Source organism: Pteropus medius, unplaced genomic scaffold (assembly GCF_902729225.1).
Source record: "Pteropus medius unplaced genomic scaffold, Ma_sr-lr_union100, whole genome shotgun sequence".
Taxonomy (NCBI): domain Eukaryota; kingdom Metazoa; phylum Chordata; class Mammalia; order Chiroptera; family Pteropodidae; genus Pteropus; species Pteropus medius.
This window is the reverse complement of record NW_024349804.1, coordinates 606,026-616,770: the sequence shown is the minus strand read 5'-3', so window position 1 is coordinate 616,770 and position 10,745 is coordinate 606,026. Positions and strand designations below refer to the sequence as shown.

Genomic DNA, 10,745 nt, shown 5'->3' with positions numbered 1-10,745 from the left:
TGTGAATGATTAAAAATTTATTTCATGTAATATATAATTCATTTTTAAACAGTCTGCAACAAAAATATTTTTGGAAACATCTTTTTCTTTTGGTAAAACAAATAGGTTAGCAATGACTAACAAATGGCTAAAATCCCCCACAATGATACAGTCAAATATAACCTTTCTTCACATTTCTCTAAAAGTTCAAGTTGATACCACTTGATAAAACAAGACAGTATAGACATTTCAATATTTTATTTAAGGCTTTTGACTGAACTGTAGAATATTAGGTGGGAAATCATAAAGATATTCATTAGCCTTGAACTCATCCATCTTACATGTGTACATACTGTAATAACCAAAACGAGCACGAAAGTTAAAAAAAATAAAGCACAAAAGGATGCGATGGGTCTTAGCCCTATATATTAAGAGTGGACATAAAAGATATATAATCAACACAATGTAACAGACAAGGAAAAAACAGTTTACAGGTGTTTTGGTTTTTTTTACTGTTAACAGCATATTCAGTTGTTCTTATCAAATTATTCAGAGGGTATCAAACTTCTGAAATGAACAAACTTCTGTGGATTATTTTTTAGTTACAAAATAAGGTTGGCCTCATGAAATGCAAAACATAACAAAACCATTTAAAGGCTTGGCAGAAATTAGTACATCTTAGAAAGCAGGAAAAGGAAACTCAATGTTTATATGCACCAAATATACACATACGCAAAAAATTTTCTAAGTATAATATGAAGGAGACTCATTGGGTTTTTTGTAGTTAATTGTTGGCTACTTTCCTCCATGAAAGAACACAAGAATTTAACTCTCACAACGAGCTACTAGTTCAAAATTAAAGTAACATCACTGATGTTTAATTTAAATCTTACTAAAACCAATCACAGGCATATAGTCTAAACATAAAAGTACATGCCGTAGCTTAGGCCTCCTTAAAGTTCTTACTACAGGGTGGTTAAAGAAATAGAAACACAAGTAGAGCTATGTGCTGGGCAAAATATTAGCAAAACTTTAATTTATATTTAAATTTATCATTCTGTATGTCAAGTGCCTATTGGCTAAACAAAACTGTATTCAGAAATTCATATTTTATAATTTCATTCAAGAGTTGCTAAGGCTGGTATCAGGTATCATTCATTCTCTGATAAAGTGAGAATTCATTGGCAGAGGATTTAACAGCCAAACTGAGTGGTGAATTTAAATACCTTTCCCTAAATAACATACTGTGTAGTGACCTAAAGAATATTTTGTGTTATTCAACTTTCTTTTCTGGGCAGACTACCACAGCTCAATGACTTAAAAAACCAAATTCCAAAATTCAACCTGATAGCCTTAGTAAGGACAGTTAAAGGTATAAAGATAGAAGAGATCATCCTCATCAATCATGGGAAAATGTATCATCTGTGCCCCTCTGCCACAGTTCCAGGATAGCTAAGACCAATTATGAGGATTACCAATTAGTACTAGCAATTTAAAATAAAGAACTGTCTGTGCATACTTTTTTTATACTTATATATGGAAATGGGAGAGAGCAGAGCAGAAGAAGGTCTGAATATGCAAAACCTACAACACCCCTTCAAAAACTTATGAATTCTATGATCTCAAGGTCAAATTTAAATCAGCAAGAATAGAGCTGGAATTCCAAAACCTCTGAAAAGAAAAGGGCTAATAATAAAAACTGCAGCTGATTTTATGCACCAGGAATGAAATGTTATAACATATCTATCATTCACATGCAGGTTCATGTAATTTATCTTCAATAAGAATTATTATCTGTTTAGCAGCTGAAGCCCAGGAACTGCTGATACACTGCAGATGAGAAAACATTTGCTAGTCTCTCTGCTCTGGTCTTTCTTAAGCTAAATGATGATCACGCAATGGAGATCACTTGTTCTAGAAACGTTTTGTTTACGTGCACAGTCAGCTGCACTTCCAGCACTTGTATCGGCAACATCGCTTCGTTCCCTTTCACAGACTCTAGAGGTTCTGCTGTGACTCTTCAGCTTTATCAGTGCTACAATTCCATCCCAAATCCGCATAGAAAACATTATACAACTTTTAAATCCAGGATTTACTCCTTTCAAATTAGTTGTTATAGCTCTTTTTAAAACAGATATTTAATATATTTGAGCCCCAAAGATACAGTAATTTAAAAGTAACTTTTACAATATTTATTACATACTGTATCTCAACACAGTCCTGACTTCCAAGGTTGTCGAGCTAGTGTCTCAAGTATTAACTTACACATTAATGGCAGTGCTGTCTGAGCTCATGTTTGACACAGTTCACATTGCCGATCAATAAAGAAAAATACAATCCGGAAATCAAGGTGGCATTTTCTACTGCAGTGTTTTCAAAAGTATGGTTAATGAATGTTAACAAGTATTTCACTTTAAAAAACAGGTTCCATCTTTAGATAAGGATACATTCAAAATGGTTTCAAAGGAATTCTTAGAGCATTTAATATGCCAACAGGCAGCTGTGCAAAGTCGTCAAATTATTTTTCCACAGAACTGTTTATTTCCATGAGCATCTCTTAGGAATAATGCTCCACAGAGCAGGTCTTGAGAAACACAGCTTCAGCATTTGGTATAGTCAGAAGCTTCACTAATTCCTCAGACTATGAGACATCGGTCTATTTCTTAAAATTAACAACAAAAATAACCGTTTAAGCCCGTAAGTCTGGAATTTCAGACTCAGAAAGTGAGCACTTGGGCAGGGAGTGGGGAATACACCTGTTTATCATATTACTTCATTTTTGCTTCCCTAGTAAAATATGTTCCAAACTACCCATGTTAACCCACTCTTACTGATGGCTGTGCACAACACCTGAACAAACTAACTAATAAACAAAGGCTGCTTAAAGCAAAAACTGTGGAATAAAGTTTTCACTTGCCCAAATACACAAATGCCATTTAAAATCATTTATAATTACATGTTTAGAACTAATAACCCTGGTTATCACTTAAGAGTCTATATACTGTATATAATTAGATAATATTATAGAGCTATCTTTGAAGCACAATTGAATAATTAAAGATGCTATGGAAAACTCTTGAGTTCATTTACTTTAGAGTAGTGTTTCTCAACCTTAGCACTACTGAGATTCGGGCTAGAAATTTCTTTGTTTTGGAAAGTTGTCTTGTCCATTGTAGAAATAAAATGTTATCTCAATTGCATCCCACCAGTCATGACAACCAAAAATGTCCCCAACATATTGCTTAGATATAAGCAGATCGTTACCAGTTGAGAACCATCACTGCTGAGAGAAAATTAAAGTTTATACCTTGATTCTGCTCTCCTGGGAAATGTCAATTTTATAGGCATACTGTGACTTAAAAGTATCAATAGCATCTAGTAATTTAGTAGCATGAGAGATCTTTCTAAATTCTATGTGATCAGAAACATAACGAATTTGTGAATCGTAGAGAATAGGAGGAAGCAGTCTACACATTTCAAAGAGAATTAGGGGTAATTTTACTATCATATCAGTTAAGAATTTTCTGAAACATGCTTAACTGACAAATATTTTAACAACTGGAAAAATGCTAATTGTATATTATAATCTGTTAAGGATCATGACTGAGGCAGTGCGAGAATAAAAACATAACAATCATAAATGGCTAACTCAAACCACATTCTATTCCTCGACTAAACATTCTCCATAAAATTCTCAATTCGAAAATCTCAAGTCTTGTCATTAAACTGCTTGCTTGCACTGTCAGCTCATCATTTCTTTCAAATTATCAAAAAGAAACCCTCCACATGTCATGAAGAATCCTGGTATGTGTCAAGAAGTACATTATCTAGTTTTAAATCCATGTCTTCAACATCCACATCTTCAGTTTTGTCATGCTTGTCAACTCCAGATACATTACTCTCTTTATTTTGTTCTTTTCTTACTGTCTTTAAACACTTGTCAAGTCTCTTTATGAACACGTCCACATCCTGTACCTGCATTCCGATGGCTGATGCAGCATTGAGGTAAGCACAAGGGTAATTATTTGTATGTGACATAAAGCCTCTGAAAGTGTAGCCACTCACAGTTTGCATAGACCCAGGAAGCACAACCCTGAAAGGGAAAAGACGTACTGATTTACTATGTCGGGTGATATTAACAGAATATCCCCCATAAGCAACAACAAAATCTGTGTTACTTAGCCTTACATCTACTCATTAAGAAGTTTAAAAACAGGCATAAATCATAGGCTATGAAGGCACTTAAAAGAAAAAGTATACAACACACAGCAATTTTACCAGGAAAAGTAATGTTTGCTGATCACCATTTACTTATCTTCTATTAAAGAGGTATAAACTCTAGGAATCGCAAACACCTCTACATCTTCTTCAAAGAAGTAAAAAGAAAATGATTTCTGTTTTTGTACCAAATATGGAATCTGACTTCATATATATACACTTTAATGGAATGGTGAAATTTTTAAGTCAAACCACTTTGATTAATTGCCGTGTGTCACCTCAAACAATCAACAAACTAAAATGACACCTATCTGGTCAGTGCTATGCAATGGAGAGTATTAAAGCAAGGATCCAAAAGAAATTACGTAACTGTTTACAGTGGGGTAGTAGTCAGCAATCAGTAATATTCAGCAATGGTACAACCTTCTTTAAGCTTGATTTCATTGGCATACCTGATATAAGCAGATTTCTAAGTACTTTTTTTTTTTAAGTCAATTAAGATCAATTTAAGCATAAAGACAAATAGTGGCAACTCTAAAAGGCCAATAAAACTATTTTAGAAGTGTCAAAACTATGCTGTATTTTACAGATATAGTTCATCAAGGTAAAAGCTGAGTTAATTTAAGATCTTTTTTTAAGTTGTCCTTTGTTATGAAATCTCTAACCTCTGGTAGTCAGAGAAAAGTACTTTAATAGAAGAATGTACAGCAGAGTACTCAGAACAAGATATTTCTTTTCAAGTCATTTCTCTCTCTGACCTCATCAAATAAAAAATGAAAAATGAAATTAATTTTTAAGCCATGTACATAAGAGAGCAAAAAGTACATTTTCCAAAGACAGTACTTAGACAAGAATCGCGAAACCTTTTTAGTTTAGGAAATGGGCTTTTCCTTAAAAACATTTTCACTAAAAACATTTAGTAATGAAGATGCTTATTTCTAACACCATTATGTGACGCCACTGAAGATGATCTAATAAAGGAAAATAAAGACAAAAATTTATACAGAAAGGCAATGAAACAGTTTCTATATGTCTATTATAACAAACAAGATTCATAACTTTCTGTGACTACTGCAAGTGTAGGCAGTCCACAGGTGGGCCTTCCAGATTCTCTACCTCATAATTCTTTTAGCCTATGATGAATCTTAGGGGTAGTTTGGCATATACTTGGGGGACTATTGTTAAGGAAAGGTACTTTATTAGCGTTAACTTTTAAAAGCCAAATAAATCCAAGCCTCTTTTACACAGACTTACCTGGCTCCAGAAACCTGTCTGGTAAAAAGCATTGAGCCGAGGTGAGTGACAGCTTTGTCATGCTGTTCATTTAGTGTCTTAAGTGTCATGGCTGAAAAAGAAAAAAGTATCCCAATGAGCCTTGGTTAACCAGCACGAAAATCACTCAAAAAACACACTTAATAATGGAGACATTACTTTTTTTTATTGTGTTAAAATATACACAACATGAAATTTATCATCTTAACCACTTAAAAATGTATGTTTGGTGGTATTAAATGCATTCATCGTTGTGTAACCATCAGCACCATTCATCCATCCCCATAATTCTTTACATCTAGTAAAACTTAAACTGTATACGTATTAAAAAATAACTCCCCCCAGCCCCTGACAACCACTGTTATACTTTCTGTCTCTACGATTTTGACTACTCTAAGTACCTCAGATAAATTGAATCATGTGGTATTTGTCTTTTTGTGACTGGCTTATTTCAGACGTTACTTTTTATTCATTGTCAAGAGGCATGATTTTACTTTAATGCACTTAATAAATTATATTAAGGACCTGTTTGCATATCAGACAAAAATATGTTAATATAAACTGAATCGGACAGAACTTCCATATCACACTTCTAAAGAGTGAATTTTCCAATTAAAAAGATGAAACAATGGTATGATCAGTATGGAAGTTTATTCAAATTCAATCATGTTTTAAGAACTTGTAAAATGAGAATGTGGGATGTATTCTAGCACATATATAAGACTAAACTATGATCACCTCTACATATAGAAATGAAAATTACCTTCTTAAGGTTATGTGGGTAAGCTGTAATCTAGTCATACCACCAACCACCACTACTAGTTACCATTTCCTGAAGATGGACTTACCACACTAGATCGTTTACAAAATAATCTCAATAATTCTTTAACAATTTTGTATGTGAGGAATCATTATCTCTATTTTATAGATAGTTACGGGATAGTACATGGCAGAATTCAGATTCAAACCATACCATATCACCTTCTATAACAGTTACATAGATAGATTATAAACCAGCAAGGACTGACTAAAGTGGGTTTTATTATATATCGACAGCCAAATAGTTTTTCATGGAAGCCTATTTCTGAAAAAGGTTTCATTTAGAGATGACTATTTCCTTGCTTTCCTCAGATACACGTGCAATATGAAACATATTACACTGCATACAGTCACAAAAGGATAATTATGGAGCTTAAAGATTACTGAAAATGCATACAAAATCAACATTTATATTATCCTATTTAGTAGCTCTTGTACTACATGACAAAAATACAGTCCTTTTACAAAGAAAATTATCATAAATACAGACTTCTCTAATATTGAAATGCTCAAGAAAACAAATAATAGCATTAAAAACAATATAACCACCACCTTACCTTCTCATATTATGGTGTTTTGTTAACCGGTAGAAATTTTTTAATATTTACATAGAGTTCTTAGTAGTAACTAAATTATTTTGGTTAGAAACGAATGTTAAAGTATTTTCTGTATGTTCATTATAATTCTATTGATTTGGATCCTTTCAGTACATAGTTTTTATCTTAGAAATACCTTAAAGCATTTCTAAAGCCTAACTAAACTTTTTCAATTTACAAAGTAATACTGTAATAAATTCAGAAATAAAACTGTAACCAGAAAGAATTCATACTCTTTCTAGTAATACCAGCTTCCTGCTGAGAATGGTTCAGAAGTGCTGATATTTTTTTTTCCCCCCAAAAAAATTACCTAAAGATATGGGATTGTGAGGTGTATGCAACAGTCTTTCATTGTAGGCTTCTGACAGCTTCTTTACTTGGATGGACAAATATGAAAATACTTCCTGCAACAACAAAATGTTAAACTTAAATAAAATCAAATAAGTACTTACTGCAAATTGCCAGATTTAATAAGACAAAATCTGATTGGTGTGAAGTCTGTGCTGTAAATTAAACTCATTCATGGGCCTTAGGAGCAATTCTTTCCCTTGTTGCAATATAGTGAGATTCAAAGTTGCCACAACTATCAGAAACCACAGGATTTAGGTAAAGAAGGCAATGAACTAGCACATTTTTCCTGCTCCGGAGCTATTATGTATCAATCACAAATCCATCCTCTTTTCTGAACCTCCAGGGCTACTGCTCTGGTCCAAGCAGCTGTCAACCCCTTCCCTGGACAACAGCAATGCATTCTAAATGATTTCTCTGCCTCCTGTCCTGCCCCTCTACAATCTGTTCAACACACAGAGTCCAGAGTAGCCTTTTAAAAGCATAAATTAGATCATGTCCCTCCCAATGACTTAGTCCTGTAAGTATTAAAAAAACTTTTCATCTATAAGGCCCCAAATGATCTGGCCCAGCCAACATGCCCAACTCAGCAACTATCCCTCTCTCGCACTGACCATGGTGCCAGCTACATCAGCCTCCTTTCCAACAAAAGAACATGCCAAGCTCATTCTAGTGTCAGAACCTTTACGTCTGCTTCCGCTCGACTTGGAAAGCTCTTCTCCCAGATCATTCCATGAGTGGTCCCTTTTGTCACGCACTAAGGAGATCTTCCTTTATTATTTCCCTATAAAAGTAGTTCTCTGACTCTGCCCACTTCCAGCTCTCAGTCTACCTCTAATACCATTACCTGTTTTGGTTCCTTCACTATACTTATCACAACCAGAAAGTATCTCATTTATCTGCTTAAGTGAACAATGCCTATGACGACCAACTAGAATGGAAAAACTCCTTTAAAGCATGGACTCTGTCTTCTTCGCCATTGTTTTCTCAACACCAAGAAAAATGTGCCAGGGTTTTAGAATGTAAGTAACTTAGGAAGGAGTAGTTAAAAATGGATTTCCTTTAAATTATATAAATTTAAAGTTAATAATTCCCTCAACTCAAAAAATATAGCAAAAACTAAAAATTGTATTCTTGATCCTACTCTAGAAAATAATGTATATCTAACAATAGAAATTAAAAAAATATATTTTACAAGTATAAAATTTCATGTGCACATGTATGTAAGTAGGAATTTAACGAAGTTACAATAAATATTAAGTTGGCACTTGTTTGACCTAAAGTTAAACTTTCTTCTCCTAGTAAGCCCTTTCAAGAGTATTAAAATGAGAATTTGCCAAAAAAAGTCTGTCCCTAAACAAATCCACTTGCACTGACTGCCTCCAGCCACAGTCAAACCTATAAACTCTAAAGATACACACTCCTAAGAGCCAAGGGCCAACAGAATATCCTGTTGGGGAGACAGCAGGAAACGATACTTCTCCAATTTCAAAGGCCACACAAAAGCTGCTTCAGTTTTCTGTAAGGTGAGGGTTGCACGGTCTGATCCCACACTGGGGCTTAGAATAGCTTTTTCATGTCTAAAGCACATAGATGACTAACTCCATCTTTTGTTAGGTAAAGATTAAGAGGAAAATTCCTACCAAGTTTATGAATTATTGAGTCTACTGAAGACCACAAATATTTTTACTCTCGTCGACACAATATATTTTACATTCTGACCTGAAAAAAATTTAAACTAATTGCTGTCCTTAAATTTTTAGGAGATACTATAAGATCAATTCTTGGCATGTCAGAACTATGAAATCTTAGATCTGTAAAAGAAATGGATTTTTTTAATATTCAAAAAGTTATCCACATTTGTCATACCTAATGAACCTATGAGTAAGTGTTACTGATACAAGTGATAAGCCTTTCTCTTTTGTTATTTAAAAAAAAAGTGTAGAGAAATATTTAAGGAGGCAAATGTTATCACTGGAAACAGAAAAAAGAAGTTATTGTAGGCATCTTTTCCTAGAAATATAAAGATTTCTGGCGCCTCCTTCTTAAACTAATATTCTGATATTCACTTCAGAAGGTGAAACAGTAAGATAATCAAATGGAATAAAGAAATCAAGCAACTGGAACAATTCATAATCTTTTAGCACCATACCAGTGATGATGAAGAGTAGAATTTATATATTTTCATCTACTATAAAGTAACTAGAGCACTAATTTAAATGCTCTATATCGTTTTTTAAAAAGTCACATTTCGATTTATATATTAATTGCTCATTTTTCATCTATATTATAAACCACAGTCTTAATTTGTATCTGTCTAATTCTCTTACTCTCAAATTCATCAACCTCTCACAAGCAGAAACAAATGTGACAGCCAGGAAATGCCTTTTATAGACTCTTACATTTTCCCTGCTAATAGTAACAATAAAAAACTTGTTTCAGTGGTGAGGGCCAATTTAAAATATTTATCTACTATGGCTGCCACAATAATCACCATTGTGGTCACGCATGGAGAGTACAGCTGACCCTTCAACAGCCTGAGTCTGAACTACACAGGTGCACTTATATGCAGATTTTCTTCAATAAATAGAGTTGGCTCTCTGTTTTCCACGAGTTCTCATCTCTGGATTCAACCAAAATGGATTGAAAAAAGTATTTTTGATCCACAGTTTGGAATCTATGGGTGTGGAGGGCTGATTATCTGCACTGTTCTACGTCATTTTATATATGGGACTTGAGCATTTGCAGGTTTTGGTATCGGAGGGGGTCTGAGAACCAACCCCCTACAGATACCAAGGGTGCACTGCAGTTAAGCTTTGGGAAAGTCAGAGTTATACATGGATTTTCAATGTGCAAGGGTTGGTGCCCCAACCCTGCTGTTCAAGGGTCAACTATACTTAATTTACACTTAGCTACTTCTAAAGAGAGAGGAAATGTTTCCTTAGTAACATCCCTAGACAGCGTTTTTAAACTTACGATGCATTAAAAATACGTGGCTATTAAAAAACTGAGATTTCCCCCAATATTCAACTTCTAAAACTTTAACAAATTAGTTTTACCAGTTCTATCAATCACTTGCTAATGCCCCTAGAATTCAGTTTTAATGAAGCTAACATTAAGAAAGAAATCTTGACTATAAACATATTACTAAGATAACTAAATCTCATATAGATCACTAGTATGGGAATAATTAGACAAAATATTTGTGAGTTAAGTTCACATCTATCTGCAAATATTTACAGTATCTCTACTCTGTGTAAAGGGTTATGATAGGTAACCCAATAAGCAAAGAAGCTTAAATTATCTTAAAGCTCAATATACTGAATCCTACAATATTCCACATATTAAGGTCCTAAATGCTTTCCCATTAATGTCACTACATTAAAATATATCGTTTAGGAGACTGTACACTATTTCCTACACTAATACTTAGCTAAGCAGTTTTTTACCTGATATATTAAAGGTGCTACAGAACCTGCACAATTTTTTTGCTACAGTTAAATCTATAACTGA

General features: G+C 33.7%; 1 protein-coding gene across 2 annotated transcripts in view; it reads right to left on the bottom strand.

Annotated features, from left to right (window-relative positions):
- Nucleotides 1-222: 222 nt before the first annotated feature.
- Nucleotides 223-10,745, bottom strand: part of SEPSECS (Sep (O-phosphoserine) tRNA:Sec (selenocysteine) tRNA synthase) — a 30,874-nt gene continuing 20,351 nt past the window's right edge. Inside the window, exons 9-11 of one of the 2 annotated variants that reach the window (XM_039838063.1) lie at nucleotides 7,195-7,288; nucleotides 5,452-5,542; nucleotides 223-4,072 (exon numbers count right to left, since the gene is read on the bottom strand). In XM_039838063.1, the coding sequence (XP_039693997.1) occupies nucleotides 3,769-4,072; nucleotides 5,452-5,542; nucleotides 7,195-7,288 (489 nt within the window). In that variant the 3' untranslated portion in view covers nucleotides 223-3,768. The remainder of the gene's footprint in view (nucleotides 4,073-5,451; nucleotides 5,543-7,194; nucleotides 7,289-10,745) is intronic. The other variant, XM_039838064.1, reaches the window with a different exon arrangement.